The sequence below is a fragment of the Centruroides vittatus genome, unplaced genomic scaffold, assembly GCF_030686945.1.
Source record: "Centruroides vittatus isolate TY-2023 unplaced genomic scaffold, ASM3068694v2 contig_1408, whole genome shotgun sequence".
In the NCBI taxonomy this organism is placed as follows: Eukaryota; Metazoa; Arthropoda; class Arachnida; order Scorpiones; family Buthidae; genus Centruroides; species Centruroides vittatus.
Window position 1 is genome coordinate 735,674 of NW_027120884.1, and position 25,601 is coordinate 761,274.

The 25,601-nt window shown below is 25.8% G+C and overlaps 1 protein-coding gene across 2 annotated transcripts; it reads right to left on the reverse strand.

Moving 5' to 3' along the window:
- LOC136968175 (gamma-aminobutyric acid receptor subunit beta-like) lies at positions 1-25,601 on the reverse strand. 2 transcript variants are annotated; one of them, XM_067262147.1, is made up of 9 exons: positions 25,488-25,601; positions 24,830-24,930; positions 17,111-17,178; positions 13,630-13,820; positions 12,007-12,089; positions 9,259-9,390; positions 9,024-9,176; positions 3,746-3,981; positions 1-534 (listed from the first exon to the last, which is right to left on the reverse strand). In XM_067262147.1, the coding sequence occupies exons 1-9, from the start codon at positions 25,592-25,594 to the stop codon at positions 184-186; spliced, it is 1,422 nt and encodes a 473-aa protein (XP_067118248.1). In that variant the 5' UTR covers positions 25,595-25,601; the 3' UTR covers positions 1-183. The 2 variants fall into 2 exon arrangements, with proteins under 2 accessions (XP_067118248.1, XP_067118247.1); XM_067262146.1 differs by having other exon boundaries at positions 3-534; positions 13,630-13,850.

Genomic DNA, 25,601 nt, shown 5'->3' on the forward strand with positions numbered 1-25,601 from the left:
TCAGAAATATTTTTTGAATAATTTATATTATAAAATTATTAATGGATATTTAGTGTCAGAATACGAATTATGAAGAATCTAGAAATGAAAGAAAGATATACATTGAGATAAAGTTGACTTGATAATTGAATTAAATTATGTTAATTATTACTTTTCCAAATTATATAACATAGCTTGTAGCAATCATAAGACATAGAAACACCAATAAAAAGCATTGAAAACAAGAAAAGAAACGGGAAAAATTAAACGTGAGCATCTGTCGATCTTGTTGACATCTCTTATTTTCGGTAGAGAAGCTCTAATAACACTCGCACCCCTGCGAATATTTTTCAAAACTTTCGGTCTTTCCGCATGGAAATGGTCATTCTTCCTTTTTCTACTGTTATTTCCAGTTAAATTCTTCAGAGATGCCGAAATTCTATGCCCCATACTAATTGTCCTGAAAGAAGGATCCGACTCTTGACCTCTCTGTCTATTCCGGACTAGTGATGCTGGAGAATTCTTCACGTCTTCCAACTCGATCACATCGTCCTTCTAAAAAAAGTTAATAAAAAAATTCGCATACATCAAAATGATTAATTACACTTTTCTGATTTATGAATGGAAAACATTACTAGCGTTAAAACTGTGCTTAAAGTTAAAATAAATTATTTACTATATTACACGTGTCAAAACTTTTAGAAAATCACCCATTTAGTAAGTCGAAGAATTCGCATAAAACAAAATGCTAAATGATAAGCATTTACTTCTTGTGGAAATCAATGTAGCATATCACTATTTGAAAGAGGAAGAATATATATTGCTTCTCTACGCATTTGTCATGTATGAAGTAGAAATTCGTTCTAGAAATTATTCTGTAAGCTTTAAAATGTTTTTTGTAAGTGTAATTAAAAATAGTTTAATAATTTTTCTACCATACGCTTGATTCTACATTTAAAAAAAAATTAAAATAGAACTTTTAAAAATTCGAATTTAAAAACGTTTAATTCGTATAATTTTATATAATTTTAATAATGTTCTAGATTCTAGAGCATAATTTTAATTAATTAAGACTTATGAACCAGAAGCTTGACCATTTTGTAAATTTCAACAAAGATAATTTAGATGTTTGCAAGAATTAATGGTTATCCTCCAGTGAATAACTAAATATCTAAAGTAGATTATTTAAAATTATGTTATAAACAAATGTTTTTAATTCTTATAAATATTTTAATTTATTCGCTTGTAATATTTTAAAGAAAATTTTGTAAAAATTTATATATTTAAATAAACTGCTTTAATTTTTTCCTGTACAAAACCTGATAACGAATCTGACTTGCCAACGCATTTATCGTTTAGCATTAACTTTGCATTTTCAAATAAAATTATTATATTTGGTAAGGAAATATTCTGCATAAATTATGAGTAAAAAGTAATAAATTATCAGAGAAATTTTTAAAAAATACCTCATCTGTAGAATTTAAATTTTAAATGTATTTACTCCTCTGACAATTGATACTGAAAGTTATTTAATTTTTATAAGATTCTACATCATTATTTAGCAAAAAAAAACCTGGTATAATCTTTAAAAAAAATTAAGAAATTATATACATTATTGTTACGCATATTTATGAATGAAGCTCGAAGTTTCAGAAAGAAAAATGACGTAGTAAATGATATTAATGTGTACTATTAGGCATTAATTATAATTACTCTATATGATGTAGTGCTGACGAAATTACTTGATGCAATAACATTCTATCTAACGATAAATAATTAGAAAAATAATGATTGTTACAAGAAAAATGTGTTATTAATTACATTTTAGCTTATATATTATATAAAATAAATAGCCTGTTAATAAATATAAATATTATTGTGCGAACATTACAGAACAGTGTCATAAAACAAATATTTTAGTAGTAAAATATTCGTTTTATCAATTTAAATACTGGATTAATTAATACAACTTTCATTTATACACAATTTATAAAAGGACAAAATTATTTTAATATTAAAAATATAATTTCTTAAATTAAGGTAAAACCTCAATATGGCCAACAAGAGTTTGGACTATTATTTTGATTAACTTTAATGTTTTTTCAAGAAATGACTAAGCTATCACCTAGAGTCTAGGTTTTAAGAAATCCAGCAGCGAGTTGTGTAACTTTCCCGGCGAAAACACAAAGAAAAATTAGCACAAAGTTAAAATTGTGTATGGAACTATCTGTTGTGAGATTTTATTTGAAAACTTTTTTATTATTAATTATTATAAAATGGCATAAAGCTTGGTTTTGTGGGAGTAGAAATGAGATTTATAAAAAAATAATTGTAAATGCTAATAATGAGTAAAGTCTTCATTAAGTCCGACCCCACTCGAGATATGACACGACTTTCCTCGATCTTTAACTCTCTAAATTTAATAGCATCAATGCTTCCTATACACATGCTACTATGCCAAATTTTGCTTCTTAATCATTACCTCCATTCCGAGTTATTAAACGAGAAAACAAACAAACACATACACACATATAAAGGGGAAAAATCCCATGGGTGCGTGTGCACGCGCGCGCATACACACACACACACACACACACACACACACACACACGAAATTCCCCACTTTTGACATTTTTGGGTTCGGGGGGTCTCAATACGTCAAGATTTGCAAAAATCATAAATCATAGACGGTCAAATTTAACAATATTCCAATATTCTCCCGTTTTAAATACACAACAGCCGGGAAAGTAAACTTGGAGTTGGACAAAATAAGAATCCACAGTTGTCGGGCCAAAATGGAACCTCTACCTTATATTTTGTCATCCAAAATATCTGAAAATATTAATTTTGTAATTTCAAAATTCAACATTTTTTATCATAAAAACATCATATGGATTATTCGTTTTAGAAAGTAGCTGTCTTCTCATCAAAGTAAATTATATCCTGTCTAATCAGGATCTGTCAATCTTTCCCTCTTGAGAATATCAACACGCGATATCGAGACTGTTGAGGATGTAATGTCAACCTTACGAATTGTGATGTCACCACTATGTTTTCCTACTCATACGTCTTTGACAGCAAACCTCTAATTGGATTTATAAAACTCGTAAAGTACTAAATGTCACTACTAATTTAGATTAGACTTATGAAGAAATTTTCTATACGTTTAAACAAATTAGCATAAATTTACGGTATATATAATATAAAATTATATAAACCCGACGAAGATTTAAACAATATATTTCTAGATAATTGTCTTTAATTAACGATACATTATTATAAGTTCTGTGTATAGATCTTATCGAAACTTTTGTTTAAAATTTAAATATAAATCCAGAAATATAATATATTTGAGTAGAATGTTGAAAGAAAATCATATTTTAAATATAAGCCATGCTTAAATTTATATAAATTCGATAAGTATACACTTTGGTTCACAATACAACAATAAATCATAGAAATTTTTAAAAATATTTTCAAGTTTCGATGGTATTTTTATGTTATATTTTCTATCAATTTATATTTATTCCATCCAAAAAAATATATATTTTTTTTTATTGGAGATGCTCTACTATTTTAGTTCATATTCTATACCAAAAATTCGAAAAAAGTCTAGAAATTTATCTTAAAATCAATCCATCTTTCATACACGAACACTTCTAAAAAAATCTGAAAATAAACTGAATGATTATGGAATATTATATACATATAAAAGATTTCAAGATATGATTATAAATCTAAGAAATTTATTCAAAGATAAACTTACTTCGTAGCTACTACTGTAATCGCAAGTAGTTTTGTGCTTTTTTAAATTCTTTGTTTTTTTCTTCGCTCTGGCGGTCCAATAAGTATAATTGACAGCTGCATATTCTAAAAGTGCAGCAAACACAAACACAAAGCACATCACCAAGTAAATGTCAATAGCTTTGACATAGGATATCCTTGGTAAAGCTGATCTAACACCAGTGCTGATAGTTGTCATTGTTAATACTGTAGTAATGCCTAAGGAAACAACATTATTTCGCTAAGAATCATACCCGTAACAAGGGATTTAATATGTACATAATTAATTACTAAACAATATTATCCGGTATTTTATTTATATTTAAGAATATTTAAAATTTAATAGATCAAAAACAAAGGTTAAAATTTAATGGGTAAACTTATTCCTAATTCTCATGCATGCGAAGGATCGTATGAAATTTTAAGCGAAATTTTCTACTTTGATTTACAGTTAATAAATGTTAAATGTTTTTTCTTAGATTCTTTATGAGATTACAGATTAAATTTCGTATTAGAAAATTGGAAAAATGCAACTTAAAATAAATATAATGTCTAAAAAATTCTCTAGTTTATTGTCTTATTATAAATAGCAAATAAGATAAGTAGATTAAGACAAAAAATAATACGTAAAAAAGATTTAAAAATTCAAAAATAAATAATAGTTTCTAAGAACTATTTTCATCCTTGACATTAATGTAAAACTAGAATAAATTCTAAAACACGCGATTAACACTTGTATTAATAGAGTTTATTAGGCTACAATTTGAAAAAAATTGTAGACCTAAAAATTTCCACTGTTGTCTGTCTGTATGTTCTTCCTTAATCTCTAGAACAGTGTTAGATGAAAATCGAGATCAGACATGAAAAGCTTAGGGCAGGATACCCTATTAACTATATATTAATTCAAATATTTTCCCCAGAATGGAGTTAAATAGATGACCAGCATAACTGTGTTGTTTTCAGGAGAAGTATGATGTACAGGGGCAAGACAATACTAACATGAAATCGAGAGCTTATATTTTAAATTAAATATATTTCTAATAGCACTTTATTCTAATGAAAACAACAGTAAAATATTCTTTCGTCATATGATTTGCACGTGAAATATTTCAGGTACGAATATATGAATAATTTCACGTGCAAATAAAGTGAATAATTTGCACATTAAATACTAAATTCTATTTAATTAAAGAAACGAGAAGACGAAAGAAATATTTTGATTTATCAGATTGAATAATTGAGGTCAATTTTTCTGCCAAATTTTTAAAGAATTTTTAAAGTTTGACAAAAATATTTAAAATATTTGAATAGAATTGTTATTTTTATAAAGGTGATTAGTTAAGGCGGCTTCTTTGTTTCCATAAATTAAGTCATAACTAACACGAGTTTTCATTTATGCTAATTATAACGCTGATTAATTAAAATTTAATGGTGTCAGGAACAAAAATCCTAAATAAATATTTTATATTTGTATCCTAAAGAATAAAGAAAAATTAAAAAAAAGGAAATTTTCTTTAAGGATATTTTTTAAAGTATAAGAAAATGGCAAAAAATAAATCCTAGTTACCATAATTTATTTCTTTATAAGAATAAACGTTTCAAAATAAATTGTGTAAAATGATTTTAAATTAAATTCCGAACATTCTATAAATTAACTTTAAAAACTTATACAACATATTTATTCTCGGTATACGAATAAATGAAAAATATAAATTTCATTTTCTGTGCTTTTTTTAGAATGTATAACGTTCAGTATTAAAGTTTATTCGAAAATTCGAGAGAGAGAGAGAGAGAGAGAGAGAGAAGAAAAAAATGGCGACTTAATCGGCATTTATCCTTTGTCAAATCGAGATACTTTAAAATAAACAAAAGTCAAGTAAAATTGCATCGAATTGGTTATTTTCGCTTGTCAACAACTTTGTAAACTTGAAGAAGTTTTCAGAAAATAAAAGTTGAATTATTTTCTTTCAAGCTTATCGATTTACACAATTTGTTTGCCATCGAAAATTAAATATTTGTTTTTGGTATTTGCATTTACAATGTTATTGGGTGAAATTTTATTTAAAAGATTGGTTTAAACGGAATTTCAAAGTCTTTATTTTTTGCAAGTTCTTGATTTTATAACAATTGAGAAGAGGGAGAAAAAATTTCGAATTTAAAATTAATTTTTATTGCATTTTTAAAATAATTAAATATTCTATTTTTATTCTAAAACAGCAAATTATTGGGCTGCAATTTGAAAAACACTGTAGACCTATAAATTCTCACCATTGTCTGCCTGTCTGTCTGTCCTACCTTAATCTCGAGAAATTCGTTAGAAAAATTAGACTTCTGGCCAGATATGGAAAGCGTAAGGGCAAGAGATCCGAATTAACTATATACAATATCTCGATTCAAACTTTTTCTCCTAAACAGAGTTAGATATTTGACTGGCATGACTCTAGTGTTAACACGAAACTTATGATGTACAGGGGCAAGATACTACTAAAATCAAGTCCTATATTTTAAATTAAATTAAAAATATGATTAAAAATTGCAGCATGGCATTGTGACAATGTCACAATAAATAATTGCTCATTTATATATACAGTATATATAACAATTCCAGATTTTCTAATATAGTAAATGTTGTTGGAAAATCTTTAACGGTGGTGTATGCAAGATTTATGATAATTCTAAGCAATAATGTAAAAAAATATTATCGAAAATTTCGAGCTCGAAATGGCGCTGTATTCGAAAAATACAGCATTACACAAAGTCCAAATTTAATAAATTGAAAAATCACATTCATAATAAATAACAAGAAAATGATGAAATTTCAAAATCACATTCGAAAATTCCACAAATAATTTATCAAAGTGTAGACTTCGGCACTTCTATATCAACTTCGAATACGTTCTTAGTGTTTCCCAAGAGCGTTAGATACCTCGTGATCAACCATTTTCTCACGAATTTAGAGGACCCAGGGCAATCCACTCCAAATTTGCGGACTCCATTTCAGTTATTGACAACATTCTACTCGGTCGTATCTACTCTTCCAACGTTATAAACCAAATACAAGATATTGTAGAACGGACATACTTTGAGAATTATCTTGGGATCTACTATACTCATTATAGTCTACGATACATAAAGGGAAGATGCTGTAGTCGTGTTGTATCCAGTAACTCTCACGTACAATACTAACTTCCATTGTATTTCTCGAGGGAAAGGAGACTTTGTAGAAAGTTAAAAACAGAAACAAAATAATCGTCTATACCTAATAAATTCCTGCAGTAAAATCGAATAAATAAAAATATAAACTACTTTTTTTAAATAAAAACAAGTTTATTTATGTATTTTAAGCTTAATTAATTAATTTTTTTGTTATAGATTGAAATGGAGTTGTGGCGTGAAATTAACACTTATTTCGTTATTAGAACAAGTTTCAACGTGTTCAAACTTGTCCTGATAATGAAAATTGTCGTTATTTTTGTTATTTATTAAAATATATTGGAAATAAAGTTAAATACAAATATAAAAAAATAATCAAGACGACTTATTCAATGGATATTGATTAAGAGTTCGCATTAAGTGCTGCAACATCTGGTAAGAGTCAAAAATAGGAAATCCATGGATTTAATATCATCCTGATACAACAGGAAGTCAACTTGGATATTAATTTGGGATTATGAAATTATGGTTTAGTGCTGCCATCTGTCGAAAATTTTGGTAACTCAGTAAACATTTTTTTAAAAATATAGCACGATAATTGTAATGAATAAATCGTATTTGTTTAAAAACTTTTCTGTAAAATTCTCAAAATGTAGGCCTTAATTGAAAATATGAACTTTAAATATTGATCTTTATATGGGTATAAATATGTGGCATTATTTAATTGAAAAACAAGAGTGACGTCTTTAGAATTATGATAATTTTTAAAATATTCTTAAAATAATTATATTATTGAAATATTATTGACATAATTTCAATGGAAACTTCAAAATAGCATAATGCAATGATACATTAATAAATACAGAACATTAATATATAAGTTATAACAGTTATTACTTTATATATATAAATGTACAGTACATACAGAACACATACATTTGTATATAGTACAGTATACATTTATTGTACGTTATATACTGTTTATACCTTTCTTTTTTGTATATACTGTATATACATAACTGTCCAAAACCTGAATATTACGGAAACCTGACTAAAAGGGAAAAATGTTTGGCACCGTGGGATTCCGGTTTACGCTGGTTTTACTATATATATTTACTATATATATATTATCAAGAAACTCTTGTCTTTAAATATAAAATATAAAAGTTTTAATATCTATTCATAAAAATTACAAAATTTATTCTATTCTTTTACGATATTCTAATTAATAACCTTTCTTAACCTAACAAAAAACACTCAAAATACATCATTTATTTTGATAAATTCCATATTATATTTTACTTTATTTTATTAATTTTTTATCATATCTTTTCATAATTATAATAGGAAAAAATGGACTAAAAATGAAGTTAAATTGGTTATTAACTCATTAAAATCATTTTTGTTATCCACCAAAATCTCCAGAAGCTAATTTGATCTCGGCTTTATGAATTATTACTTTTTATATTTGTAGCTTTAGAGTCATTAAATATAAAACAAACTAACATCAATCTAATGTTCAATTATTTTCTCTTAATTAACGAACAGTATTCACCTTAATGAACACGATTACTTACTTTATTTTGTCATATATCTTACTATACGTCAAGAAATATGTAAAAGCTACACACTTCTAAAAATTAGTAATAATTTTGGTAGTATAATAAAGAAAATTTAAAAGAAAAAAATAATAAAATAAAATATAATAATAATAATAATTTACACGAAAGATAATGAAGTATGAAAATTAGATTCTAGAAAATTGATTCCGTGAGTAGAGTCGAATTACAATTAATTTAAATTAATGTACGATTTACTGAAGTATACAGTATATATAAATATTTTTAAAAAATAATTTTTAGTAAAATTTTGTTTATTTTTAAATTTAAAAAAATAAAAATAAATATTTTATACAATGAAAAAAGAAGGTTTGTTTCGTGAAGAAAATCTGTTGCATGCTTGAGCATTTTTAAACACGCGATTTGTATTGAGAAAATGAAAAATTATTTGACAGGATCAGTATAAAAGACATCTTTTTCTAAGAATTGCATGAGTAGCTGTAAGGGATTTACTCAAGGAAAAAAATATATCTTTAAATAATATCTTACCTAAAGCAACTCTGGCTGAGGTAGCTTCGTGATTGATCCAAAAGGAAACCCAGGATAACATTACAATAAGAATGGAAGGCAAATACGTTTGGAATATAAAATACCCGATATTTCTTTTTAACTCGAAACTAAGAGAGAGTCTTTGATATGTTCCTAAATTGAAAGCAAAAATTGAATTGAAAATAAATTATATAGATATTTATTATGCTTATAGACATATAAAAATTTACTTTACCGGTTGCTAAAGTCTCCATACGATCTGTCGTCTCGTAACCAATTATAGAAAATTGTGGAAGCTCCGCTTCTTCCACCCCAACGACCGGAGTATCTGTCCAGTACATCACAACATCACGCACTGTGTAACCATCTTTGTGACGTGGCAAGAAAAATATATTTTGTTATAGTACAATGGAAGATACACAAATATTCTGCTAGATAAAAGCATAACGTATTGATATGTGTTAAAATATAGATTATGTACACTTCATTAATGTAATATACATAAATTATATTAATTTGTGTATATTTTTGGAGGAATTTTTGTGTATAACAACACATCAAATACTTATTCTGTGCTGCTGATTATCAGATAAGTAAACTGAATTATTATCTGCTAATTATAAAATTTAACAGCGTGATAATTTTAATTAATATCATAAATATTTGCAGATGATATATTGGTGATTGCATTATTAGAAAATAATTGTTAATTTCATATATAAACAGTTCAGTATTTCATTAGCAAACTGCCTAAAAATCGATATTTTTTTCGGAATAAAATGCCGAAAATATATTAAATTTTTCACATAATTTTGATTGTAAACTTTATAGATTTTAGAATTTTCTGAATTAAATAAGATTTCTTAAAGACTTTCATAAAAATGATGATAAATTGTATATTTGAATGTAAATAATAGTATATATTAATTTTACTTTTCTCGGCTGTCTGACGAGAAAATGCAGACAAAGACGATCCATCATATAAAATACAAGCAATCAATAACTTATGCTTGGTTTGCTTGAATCATAAATTATATTAATGATAATAAAAAAAGTCGAATATATTCTTATGTAATAATTTATTATCGTAATAATATCATCGAAATAAGTAGACCAGGATATCAAAAATGAACAGGTTTATAAATAATAAAAAATAACATTTCATTAATTATCAATTAATTACTTTTCTTATATAAGAAAATAGTTTTTTGTAAAATTTTTGAATTTTAAATCACAGAAAACGAACGATCTTCGAACTTAAGAACTTGATGACAATGGGATGATGCTCCTCTGAAGAAGCAATTACTACAAGCTGCATGAAACTATTCACATAAGGGTAGAAAATATCAAAGATTTCAATGATATCATTAACTTTCAGACGTTTTATATTATATATATATATATATTAATGCCCTGTAATTACTTTCAAGAAATTTGCTCTTGAATAATCTTTGACTCATGATACAAATCTGAAAATAAATTCTTGTTCAAAAAATCAAAATTCTGTGAGCGTGGAATACATTTTAATATGAGGAAAACGATACGTATTCCAAGTATCTTTCAATCCATAATAACAAGTCTTTTTTTTTGGGAAGACACTTTGAACGACTTTATATTATCAAATTCGAGGTTTCCAATCTTATAATGTCGTAAAATAGCATCCTGCATGTAGATCTTCCTAGAGTTTAGATATGTTTATGGAAATGTCTGCAATTTTGTGGCTTAAATTACTTCGTTTTTAAAGTAAATGACGTTATTAAACAATGTGAATATAAGCTTGTATATGTATATACATGTGTAGACGTGATGTGCAAGTTAAAGCTAAAAATAAAATATTATAGCTTTATTTTCGATAGATATAAATTTCATGATCCAAAATTGGAAATTTCAAACAATATCTATTATCATGCAAATAAAATTTGGAGAATAAAAATAAAATTTAAAAAATTAATTAACTTTATGTGATATTATTTGTTTTACAGTTATTTTAATATTTTATAGATTATGCTTAAGTTTTACCACAGCTTCTGTGTTGATTAATGCAATATTTGTTTTCTTCGATGTTTATTTGTTAATTTTGGAATGTTTTTAATTGGTTTTCTTATATATTTTTAGAAATATTAGAGAAAACAAGCCCTAAATTCTAATTAAAAATAGATCTATTGGTAAAATCAATACTGTAACCATAGCAGTTTAGGTTTGAATTCAAACTTATGCTGCTATAGTTACATTTGTAAAGATTATAATTTAGCTTCTAGCATTTGAGAAGACAAAGTTAAAGCTACTGTATTGATGTGAAAAATAAACAAGCGTATTCAATTATCGCTTCGTTAATTACTTTTAAGAATTCTATAAACTGTAAAAGTAAACAAAACATAATTACTGAAGGTTATCTTTTTGTTTAATTATTAATAAAGTGATAGGCGATTCTAATTTCTAATTATATAAACTTTAAAAATTTTATAAGAAAAGCTATAAATCTCTAAATTCATATTATTAAATAATAATAATTTGAAATAATTCTATATTGTATAACTGCTAAATAAATGCATTTAAGTGTAGTTTTGATGACTTTTAATAAGTAACTCATACAATTTATATGAATGTAAATGATATTTTGAAGATGGAATCTTTAACTGAATACCAATAATTTTCACAATAGAACTTGGTATTTTGCCAGAGTTTCTACTTCCATCCCATTACCGAATCTTATCGATCCCAAAATAAAAGGAAATGGTGAGAATGACTCCAGATGATACAAATCCTCGTTAGTTCCTCTATTCATCAATTGATGCCATCCTGGTAAATACCTCGGTGATAATTAGTCTCATTTGTTATTTGTAATGTTTTCTAACTAAAATAATTTGCAAAATGTAAAAATTTTCAAATAAGATATTCCCATTTCCAAGTATATATATATATTATTAAGTCGAACCATTATCAAATTAAAATCGATAATATTTTACAAAATATATTGACTTACAACTTTCTATTTCTACGGTACAGTTTTGTGAATCCAATGGGTAATGGTGCAGGTCCATCATACAAGCTAGCGTTGTTGTAAATCTGTAAAATTTTAATATAAATTTATTCTATTATGTTCTAAATTTAGTATATCTGTACAATTAGAAAACAATATTTAAATATTAAATTAATTCTTACATATATTATTGTTACACTTTACTAATTACTTTTCCAGCTGTTATGTATAACAGAAGAAAAGTATGGCAATTAGTAAAAAAATGACCCCTCCTCTAAAAATGTTTACATTTTTGCACTCGGGGACCTCGAAACATCGAGAAATGCAAATATTTGTTTCGCCCCCCCCCTGTATGTATGGATGTTAATGTTGGGGGCACGATTTTGTTCACCCTCTTTGAAGCTTAATAACTCCTATGCTTTTTGTCGAAAATTTCTGAAACTTTGCAGGGAGGTATGTTTATTAGGTAGATTGATGCTATTAAATTTTGGTGGTTAAAGGTAGAAGGGATGGGGAGATAGAGAGGTTCTCGTCTTAATTCGAGTGAGGTCGGTCTTAACGAAGATTTTACTCGTTATTAATATTTACAATTTTTTTTTATAATCATCTCTAATCATCTATAATCATTAACTCATCTCTATCCTCAAAATTAAACTTTTACTATTTTATAATAATTAATAATATAAAAAGTTTTTAAAATTTAAAAAAAAAACATAACAGATGGCGCCACACATTGTTTTACATTATTTGCCGGAAAAGTTAAGCAATTCTTTGCTGAATTTTTTTAATATAGACTTAATTACATTTCTTAATATCAACTAGTAATAATTATTATATATTAAAATTAAAACAATTTATTTATTTTAAGTTGTTATATTTTCTAAGAAAATCAAATTCTGAATTACTTTCAGCAAATTTTTACAGTAAATAAGAAGAGGAAAAATTTGAAAATAATTTTGATAGCATTATAAATTATATTCGAAGACATTTTTAATATAAAAAATAAATCTATACTAAATATTTGAAACTATTTTATATATATAAACATTTATTAGATTTTAACAAATGGGTTTTTATATATATATAGTAGTGGATATTCGAATTTATATTCTATAAAAGTTTACATATTCCAAATTATTTTAAGAGAAATTCTATTACAGGTTTTAAATAAATATTTGTATTAAATTTTATAATGGATATGAAAGGAGTATTTTACAACAAATGCAACAAAATATTTGTGTATATACATACACAAATATTTTGTTGTTTATATATATATATACATGTTTTATTTGTTATAAAAATATTTTTTAACATTAAATTATAAATTATATGCTGCTTAATGACTATTTCTTTGATCTTTAAACAGGTCAACATTATAAAATGTTCATATTTTCTTAAATATATTTGTATTTAAATCTTTTTTAAATAATGCTGACTTGTTTAAATTTCAAAGAACTAGTCATTAAACAACGTTTAATTTCATAATATATTATAAAAAATATAGAAAAAGACTCTTTTATATAATTTTCAAATATGTTTTATTCTTATTCCTAATAAGGAATAACAATTTTTTAATATTTTTTTCGTAACGTTACAGGAATACGCAATTTAAAGAGCATGTACCTCATTCCATATGCAATGGAGCCGTTGGACTGGAGCCGAATCATCTTGTTTTTTTCGGTGACATCATGTAGAAAAGAATTCTTGTCGTTGGCAAAGAATGTGTCTGGAACCCAAATCCTTTCTGCAAATTCTCCAGACAACGTAAGTTCATGGTTTTCTTCACCAAAGGCTAATCTTTCATCTTTCCAGTACTGGTTCAAGTAGAGAGTAAGAGTATAGTCCTACAAATATATTTCGCAGTAAAGCTTTGATCTTACACAATGATATTCAAACAAGATATTCTACGTGACATCAACAAGGCTACAGATTTCTGCATTGTCAAAATGATATTTATATTCTATTTTTCTTCCTTTGTATTATAATATCAATTCTAAATAGAGATAAAATTATTGATTTACCAACATTTCAAAACAATGGAATGTAATTTTGACATATATTCATTATTATAATGTTAATAAGATATTAATTGCTCAAATAAATAAATAGTAACGTTTTAACATTTTAGCAATTAACATAATTTGTTAAAACTAAATTATTTCTACTGATGTTTAATCGTATTAAGTCATAATTAGAATATGTACGGTACGTAATAAAACTAGGAAAGCCAATTAAGTTATATAAGTTTATACTTTTGTCATTCAATATTAATTTTTCTCTCTTAGTTTAATCTTTCTATTAGTTTTCAGTAGAAAATAATTCATAAAATAAAACACGCATCTAAGAAGTAATATTTTAAAATGTTTTAAATACTTACAACAAAACACAGTTTTATAATTTAAAATATGTATACATATATTTCTAACAATTAAATGAGAAATTAAGGAAACAGACAATTGACAATAACTGCAATTATTAATAAAATATAACACTATAACCATTGACCTTTAATAAAAACTAGACGATTGTCTAGTTTTTATTAAAGGTCATTTAACTTTTACTGCATTTTAACTTTTTAAAAATTGAAAAATTTTGATATAATACAGATCCTTAACCTTTGATCTCCCAACAACAATGAACCATTTTATGCAATAGAAGTGCAAGCTCCTCTATTTTTAAGGGAAGGAATTACACAATATGAGTCTAGGCCTCTATTTTTAGGGGAAGCTAAAATTATAAATAAGGTTAATAAAGGTGGGATTGCTCATAAATCACGTAACGTAATTTTTATACATTTTAACTACCATCCCATCTCCTGTAATGCTCCGTAACGCTGTCATATACACCCACCTCTGTAATTACGTAATGCATATCCTCTTTCAATCCCTTTAATTGTACAAATGTATACTGACAGCACGGGGTACCGAACATCACATTGATTTATGTATAGAGTACAAAGCACCGACGTAAACAATACGGTTCATTATGCAACACTTCAGAAAACAAAATAACCCTAGCATTATGTAACGTTTTCATAAACACCTCACCATCTTGTAACCCATCGTAAGAATGCCTGCTGTGTTACGTAATTTATGGGTAGCCCTTTATAGAGAAAATAAAACTCTTGTTTACAATGTTTTGATTCATTTATTTAAAAAAAGAAAATTAAATTAAAAAACTAATAAAAATAAATTAAAAACTACCGTTGCTTACATTGTATAAGAAACAGTAATTAAGGCATTTCTATCTTAATTACACGCTATGTAATTTTCTATTATTTAAAGCTTTTATAATATAAATAAATTCGAAATCATTTTTAACTTATTTTATAATTTAAAAATAATTTAATAATATTTAAATAATTAAAATTCATTTGTTCATTCACCTGAGATAATTCATTGTATATAATTTAATACATATTTTAGTATACAAAGCAAATTTATAATTATTTCTCTTTATGTTAATTTAAAAAAAACAAGAAAAATATTTATTACTTAATTTTTTTTATTTTATTCGTTAGACTTTTATCTATTTAATAAATGAAATTGTTACTAAATATATATATATATATAAGTTAAATATAAAGATACGTCTTCTTGTGTCAATAAACACTTCTTTATTAATCTGGAAAAATCGATAAAAATAATATTGAATTATTTTTAATAAAACATTATTTGTGATTTAATTCGTTCAATGGCATTCCCTATAACTTAATTTTTAAAATAATAGATATGAAAAAAATAAAATAATCGAAAATTTTGATACTAGATGGAACCACTTTTCATATATTCATAATATAATTTTTAATTCTCCAATTATAATAATTATATTTATTATTAAATTAGTAAATTAAACATAAATAACTAAATTAAGGTAATGATAGTTATATTACTTTCATTAAATTATAATAAAGAAAAGCAATAATTATGATTATTATTGCGAAAAACTTATTTATTATTTTCGCATCGAAATGACTTTAATATACATTTGTTTAATTATTTTAATAAATATATTTATTATAATAAAGAAATAATTAAAATTATAAAATATTCGTTAAAAATAATATCAAAATTATAAATAAATAATTTTATAAAATTGAAGTAAAATTTCATTATTTTGTTAACAATTCACAATTTAAAAAAAAATTGTGAATTGTTAACAATTATAATTATTAAGTAATTATAAAATATACAATAATTTAAATATAATTTAATTAATACATTCAAAACCTCTAAACAACGACCATTGATAGAAACATAAAAAATGCATTGTTTGGGGTGGCCGTTATATAGAGGTGATTTTGTATGCATTTTTGTTTTAAAAAAATAATGAATTTCCTAAAAAATGGTCATTGTTTAGAGGTGTCCGTTGTTAGAGATTCGACTGTATTATATATATTCGATATTTACTGATTATTATAATTTAATATAACACAATTATGAATATTCTTTGAATGATCGCTCTCGTTCCACATTTGAGTAAAGATTTTCTGTAATATTACTCCATGTTTTCGAGTACGAGACATTAAACGTCCTTGTCCATTAACCTTTTTCAAATTTACTAATCGTTACATTTTAAATTAATACATTATTGGCGATTAATGATGCAGTAATTAATAAACAACACATTCGAAAATTTATTATTTGGATTGAATTGGATTGATGGAATGTGGCAAAGCAACACGTGGGCGATCTGCCAAGGGTGCCTCACAGGTGGACTTTCTATGGGCTCTATTTATGTGTTAGACAAGTGAGAAAACAATCTGAAAAACTTCACGTGGCCAGCCCATTGGTTAGGCGAGAACCCGCGACCAAATTTCAATGTTTATTGGTTACATCACTAAGCCACTGATAGTCGAAAATAAAGAAAGAAAACCTTTCTAAAATGAAATTTTAGGAAGGTTTCCTTTACCATACCAAGATAATTCTATTCTTTATTTAGTTAGACATACAATTCAATAAACAATGTAAAATTTAAGGATTTCTTACACAACAAATTATGAATTTTTAATTTGAGTAAATACAAAAATTCACACATTTCTTCATTATACAAGATATAATCTTAAATTTTACAATTTTTAAAGAATAGACTTAAAATTACTTACCATATTTACTTCAGAAATACTATCAAAACTTGCAATAACTAAATCCATTCCAATATATAGAGGAAGTCCTATGGAATTTAGAATAAATTACAATCATAGATTCATATTCGTTATTAATATTCGTATCAACTCTTAATACATATTTAAAATTTCCACAATATTCATAAAACTAAAGATCAATCTATTCGTTAATTTTCTCAACATCAAATATATATATATATATATATACAAATTAAACAATTTTAAAAATTAATCATTTAATCTATCTAAATCTGTATGAAGTTATAAAAAAGTAATGTTAAAATTATTTATTTGAAATATTCCTAATCACATTTTTTAAATTTATTTAATTTAAAATATATGCTCTCGATCTCAAATTAGTAGTGGTTTGCCCCTGTACATCATACTTTTCCTATAACAGTAGAGTCGTGTCAATTATCCATATAACAACTTTCAGGGAAAAATGTTTGAATTAAAATAACATGACTTTGCTTTTGATCGGAAGTTTCTTTATAGTTAATAGGACCTCCTGTCCCTAAGCTTTCCATATCTGGTCTCGATTTTCATCTAACACCGTTCTCGAGATTAAGGAAGGACAGGCAGTGGGAATTTATAGATCTACAATTTTTTCAAATTGCAGCACAATAAATTATTATCCTGTACATCCTTTATCCACGCTGTTTTATGTGTTCAAACATGAGTAAAAAGTAAAAATGCTTTGCTGATATCCTGGTAAATATTTTTTAAATCAAATTTAATTTCAATTTTATTGTATCAAAAAAAACTAACTTTAATACTAATTGCAAGATACTGAATATATAAATATGTGTTACTAATTTAATGAAAAGTCCTTAATTTTCATTGAATTTAACACTATTTTTTTTAATCATTATGTTTGTGAATGTTTTATACTCCAGAAGATAAACAAAAGAATTAAAGTCTTTTACGGCGAATTTATTAGATTAGATTTTTAATTCATAGTTTGATTATTACAGAAAGTGGATCAGTGTGCATTAAATTGATATCCCACCGAAGGGCATACTATTCGAACACTATTTTTAATTTAGTTAATGGTACACAACACATCACAAGTCTTCTAAACAACATTCTTCGTTTAAAAAAGAATAAAAACAGGAGCATCTAATGCCCAAGAGGTAAATATTTCTTCCTTACAGTTTTAAAATCGTTTGAAAATAAATCGTTTAATGTTTACTTTTCTCTTTATCTGTCTACACTATATATCTAAATCGACTGATTCTTTAAATTTCACATTATATTTATCATTAGGTGATGCCACAAATAGACCACAACATGGATGCTTACATCTAGTGTTTAGAACGGAGGTGATAATTGTAGCATATTAAGTTGAATCAATGTTTGTATATTTGTAAACTGTACACTTAAAGAAGAGTCCCTATATTTATTATAAGGGATTTTTTTAATTTGAGTATTAACGATTTATAATAATTTTCCATGCAATTCGATGCTAATTATTTAGTCCATAACATCTGTAGGTTTCAATCCAAATCTAGTTTCCTTCATGAAAATAGTTTTAAATTTAGAAAGGATGCAATTACTTGAGTATTGTTATCTCACGAAGTCCTATCAGCGAGCAATCGTTAAAATTTGAGAAATTTAAATTTATTAAATTCAAAGTAAATCTGATCAGCTCATATTACTAATGAGAGTGATAAAACTTTGTAAACATGTTTACACCTACATTTGCACAGTAAATAATATTTTGTTTTAAATCAATATTCTTCAGATAATTAAGCGACGAAGAATATAAAAACTAAGCTGACAATTTGTCTTTTGCAATGAAGTCATATTTTATCCAGATAAAAAATAAACTATTCTTCTTGAATTAAAATTTGATATAAAAATGTTTATTTTCTAGAGAATAAACTGCAATGATCTTTATAAATTTTCTTTAAATCGTCACTTGGAAAATTCTTTTCACGTTGTTGTATTCCATTTTAAAAAACAATTGTTAAGATACGGCAACACAACATGTGGGCAATTTGCCAATTGAAGAGTCCCACCTTGGAGGACTTTTCTATGGAAAACTTGCACTTATTTAGGTGTGAAATATACGTGAAAAAACAGGAAAGGTGTTTTTTCACGTATATTTCACATCATCTAAAGTAATGGCTATATAATAGCTTCATGAGGCCTAGGCGAATTTGAATTAGGGATCTCCTGTAATGTTGACTTTAGACATTTTTTTGGGGGGAATTTTGCCGGAAATATTTTCTTATAGAAGATTGGTTTGGGGCCCTTGTTGGTGGGGGTCCCAGGCAATTCTTTTCTACGTCTTTAACGCACCACTGATGCAGCAGTGAGAGTCGAACCAAAGATCCGTGTTCAGTGGTTTTATCCACTCAGCCACTTGCTTGTGTTTTTTTAATAATTTTTAATTAGATTGTGAATAAAATAAGTATATAATCGTTACACGTGAACTACAATCAATTCTGAAGATTTGAATAGCATGCAACAAGACATAGATGCACCGACATAGGTGTATCAATAATCTTTCTATTTAATCTTGTGTCTTCTTTGTGATGTTATTCGTCATCATTCTACGTTAAATTCATAGGCCTAATTGTAAAAAAATAATTTGTATAAAAGTTTTTGTGCTTTCGCGACACTAACCTTCTCTGCTCTGCCAGATAAACGAAATTTTATGATTTCTTGAGTTTACGATTCGCTTTCATGCCGCTATTTGGACCACTTACACGGTGATTCTCGCTGTTACATTCGAAGTCAACTAAAATAATAAGAACTAGATCTAGATAATATGCAACAAAATCGATTTTTGTATAATTTTGATAAAAATAAAAATAAATATCAATGAAGTTGATATTTATTTTTATTTTTATCATTCCGTTGTTAAAATTTCAAAAAATTTTATTGTCACATGGAAATAAAATGTTTGTCAGACTGAAAGAATTAGACAATAGATCTGAACATGATAAAATATCTGCATACATAACACAAAAGAACTATAGGAATTAAATATGTAAACGAGTAGTTCTTTATGAAATCATAAAATTTCGTTTATCTGGCAGAGCAGAGAAGGTTAGTGTCGCGAAAGCACAAAAACTTTTATACAAATTATTTTTTTTACAATTAGGCCTATGAATTTAAGGTAGAATTATGACGAATAACAATACAAAGAAGACACAAGATTAAATAGAAAGATTATTGATACACCTATGTCGGTGCATCTATGTCTTGTTGCATGCTATTCAAATCTTCAGAATTGATTGTAGTTCACGTGTAACGATTATATACTTATTTTATTCACAATCTAATTAAAAATTATTAATAAAAATATATTAAATTTCTCGTTAACATCACTTCAAGATGTTATTTTCTTAAGAAACACAACAAAACACGAGTTTATTATACCGTAGACGTGTTAGTTTGGTCGAAATAGTGAATAAATTTTTATACTATATCATTACAAAAGTAAAGAAGCGATGAACAATTGATATAAAAATTGAGAACTATGGCAATCAAATGAATAAATCTTAAGTATTTCAAGGAGTTCCCTCATGTTCATCTTAAGTATTCAAGAAGTTCCTTTCTTTTTGTAACATGATGGATTCTGCGAATTCAATATTTATTTCCCCGTATTTTATTTTATTTTTTCTAAAAGGACGACGACACCGAAACCAAAATTATGATTGATTACAATTTTGATCGAGATTTTATTAGTAATAGATCAATCTGAATAGCATTTATACGACTTTTCTACCTCATTTACGTTGAATTCGAATAAAAATTTTCTACACTTTATTTCGTTTCTATTTTCTGCACGATTAATTCCTAACAGAAAAATGTTTTTTTATCTACAGAAACGAGTTTCTTGTTTATTTTATAAGTCTAGTATAAAATATGTTGTATTTTTTTCATATTATAATCTTACGTTGAAAATTAAAATGTTAATCCTGTTTATTGAGCTTATTTTCCTTTTTTATAATGCATTATAAAAAAATTTCTTTAGAAAATAGAATTTTTGGACAATTTCCAAAGGGAAATAAAGAAAATAACTTTATCAACTTTTATAAATTACATTTCTATTTATTATATTAAAAATATAATTATAATATGTAGCTTTGATTATATGTAAGATTCATTTAGAAATCGTTATTATTGTATTTAAATTATTATTATTATTGGGAAAAATTTATATTTTTAACGACAACAATAATTATAATTGTAATTTTATTATATTAAAATATGATTTAAAAACATTTTCTGGGATTAATGTATATTAATTTATAACACATTTATACTTATGTCAGGTAATTTGACGAATGTATTTAAAAATAAATTAAAATAAGAAGCTAAATTTAAACACGTGTTTAAACAATTTTGAATAATTAATTTTTTGAATGAAAAATATTTAATAAAATAAATAAAGTTCAGCAAACAAATATCTTTGTTTAAAATAAAATAATCATTTTCTTTACAAATACTGATTGATCGTAATTAAAGTATTTTTAATTTACAGCTCAGATTCGACCAAATTTGGTATGATGGCATTTCAGGACATGCGGAAGACATTTCAATAAAAATATTAGTGCTAAAACTCACCATAGCGGCACTTTCGGCGCTGCAAGTAAGATGCATTTTAATTGATACTATTGAAGATCCTGTTCTGAAGATGTAAAACCTGACGTAGTGTTCAAAGGATGAAGGTAATTGTTCTTCTGTGATGCTTCTCAAATACAGTGTGATACTGTCTTTCAAGACAGCCAAATTTTTAACATTTCTTCAATAAAGCATACTTTGTAACTGTGCCCACAAATGAAACTGCTTTTTCTCAGTTGCAAGCGCCAAAAGTGCCAAAGTGGTGAGTTTTGGTACTAATTTTTTGTGGATATTTTCTCCGTGTGTCTTGAAACCTCACTATAGAAGATTTGGTTGCAATTGAACTTCTAAATATCTCTCTAGACCACGTTAAATTTGGGTACTTTCATTACGATCACTCTGTAAATCAAAATCAATTGTCTGATTTATATCTATAATAGCTGAAATTTAAAAATTTGTTATATGTAAAAAATGCGACAACGAATTTTATTATTAATTAAAATTAATTTCAATTAAGTCACTATCAAAATTCTGAAAAATTTATCTTCATCATTTGAATGAATTAATAATTCATTAATCCTAGAAATTGGCTGTTTAATTGCTGAATTAATATTATAATTACTGCTACACTACAAATAAGTTATTTCTTTACATTAATTTTCTTTTATAAAATAGAAAATTCTCGTAAAAATAAATTTTTAATTCAAATTTAATTGAATTTTTTTAAAAATTTTACTGTCATTAATTATTCTAACGAATTATTATAAATAAATCTTCAAAGTAACTAGAATAATTTTCTATTATTTTATAATATTAAGTAGGAAATTAAAGACAGTTTTCAGTTTAAATATGCTTACAAAATTAATGATTTCGAGTTTATTTTTGTATAGGAGTCATTAATTATTCATTTTTATAGAAAATAAATACTTTAATTCTATATAAATGATATCGTTGGTGCTTACTTTCTAAGTAATTTAGAATTTGGCATTCTTGCTCTTCTCTGAATCAAAGTGTTGTTTGGAATAATGATGAAGTGACGTAGATTTGAAGCAAAGGAACACATTAAATCATAAATAAGTTATTTTCTTTGCAATTTAATTTAAAATAGTGACATAAGTAAAACGACATTGTCTCAATGCAGAGCTGCAATTTTTAATTTTTATTTGTAATTAAATTAATTAAAAATATTTCGTAGTGTCTTGCCCCTATACATCATACTTTTCCTGATAACAAAAATCATTTCGGTCATCTATTTAACTCCATTCTAGGAAAATTTTGAATTAAAATCATGTGTACTTCGGTGCAAACAGGACGTTTATATATAGTTATTCGGGCCTCCTGCTCCTATGTTTTCCATATCTGGTTTTGGTTTTCAAATATCTAACTCCCTTCTTGAGATTTCGAAAGAACAGTAGACAGCCGGACGATAGTGGAAATTTACAAGTTTACAAGTTTTTTTTTAAATTGCAGCACAATAAAAGTATAAATGAAGTAGAATTGTCCAAGTAAATTATTTAAAGTATTTTGTAGATTTAATTATTTAAAGTACTTTGCAAATGCAGAATTAAAGCGAGTGAAAGTACACATTGTTCATATGTAAATTGTATGTAAAATCATTCAACATGTCGTCCTCTCTCTCTATACATAGACTATAATATATACAATATTATCAAGTTGAGTGCTACCGAATTAAATGCCCATTATGGATCCTAAAGACCTTTGTAAGCGTATGATTTAGTTGATTAGAAAAAATCGTGCTCCAAAAGTGATTTTCAAACTTTATCCATTCAAAAACAACAGGAAATGAATTTGAATCCCAGTATACCGATTACCATAACGTAAAAACCTAAGAGAGATGGAGTTTCGATCAAGAATCTATAAACAAAGTGCCACACCGAATGCAAAACAAAACTGGAACGTTTCGCTGAATGCGAATGGCATTGATGTAAATATAAATATAAATATATATATATATATATATACAAAAAATACTCTATTTAGTGACGAATGCGTTAGGTATAGAAGTATAGTGGTGTCTGGTGTATGAAAAATAAAGCGAGAGATAAATCATGCAAAATATTTTCCGTGTCTCACAGGACCGGTGGAAATATTGTTTTGGAATGCCACTGGAATAAAAAAAATCGATAGAACTTTATCACCACCAATGAAATATTGATTCCGAGACTGTCAAAATATCTTTGTATGTTTCTGCAACAGGTTAACCATAGCATATAGGGATTATCCGTGTAAATTCTTTCTGCCATCAAGATTTCGTACTAACAATGCATAATCACAATTCATAACGTCATACATCGAGTTGAATGAAATTAAAATTGCTGCTGTAAAAAATCCAGTTTGTCGACTTTACACTTGTATATACTTTCGATTATTTTGGTAATTAATTGCAACATCTTATCCCTTCTTTTATAAAATCAGGTAGAATAAGACAAGAACATCAATAATACGTGTTTAAAATCATTAGAAAAGTGTTTTGCTCTTCATTTTATAACTTTATTAAAAGTATTTTTATTTATTAGTCTTATCCTTTAAATTTTGTTTTGTAAAATTGAGGGTAAACTTTCTATAAATACAAAATATATGAACCAACTACATGATTCTTTTATAAATACCTGTTGTTTCTTTGTCTAGTGTATGAGAATGTGTTCCTAAAGTCAATAATTCTTTGTATCTCGGAGGTATTCCTGATAATGTAAGTTAAATATTTGCTGTAAGGAATGAAATGTTGATATAAGGTTATTCCTAGCATTATTTCTTATTCATTATTACTTACAACTTAAAAATACTAAAATCAGGGTTTAGCATTTTTTTAAAATATAAAACAACTTTAATGCTATTTTTTGAAGTTGTGAGTGAATTAATTTATATTATACACTTACGTAATTATAAATAAACTCTTATTTTCATCTAATCATAAATCAATAAATTTAAATAAACGTAACTTGAGTAGGAAGATGCAAGACAAACTGATCAAATTTACAAGCTTGTTGATATCCAAACTAATGAATAATTTGGCAACTTAGGCTAAGTTTTTTTCTTTCTCGAATTAAAAAATTAATTTTTTAGTTAAATATAATATTATAATAATAATTTTAAATTTACCTCCAAAATTAGGGCGCAATCTTACGTCGTATCCATGAAGAAGTTTCCTCAATGTATCAGTTAAATTATAAAGATGTTCTTCGTTATTTACTTGACAACAACTAAATTTTTTAAAATAAAATAAAATTATTTAAATATATTTAAAATCGAATATATTTTTTAACTAATTAAATAAAAAGCTATCTCTCTAAATAAAATTGAAGATTGAATAATAAAATTAATTCCACCCAAATGATAATTATAATTAAATAATAAATATAAATATATTAATAATTTATTAAATCGTATTTTATATGAAATTAATACATAAAAAATCGATATGTTTACCTTCTCGTAAAGATAAAGTTAATACCTTTATAAATAATTAATGATCGAATTTATTTTTATGCCATCATAAAGAGACATTTTCTATAAATCTTCCACTGTATCCTTAATAATGTTGTCAACAACATTAAATAGCTTAAATGCTGCTAGGTTAATTATTATAACCTCCTTTATATGTAATTTAATAAGAAAATAGCCATTTACTAGAAATTATATTGCGTGAAAACAACGGAGAAGCGTGAGCGCCAAGGGTGCACAACATGGAATTTATTATTTTAAAAAAAAGAGAAGAAAAAGAAAAGAAGAAAGAAAACCAGGATAAATTTGTACTTACCCAAAATTTACAGTCAAAAATAACAATACGAAGATGAGATGTATAGAGAAAAGCATGCCTCTTCTTAAAGTATAGCATCTCGAACCAATAGCAGGAATTTTCGTCATGCTTACC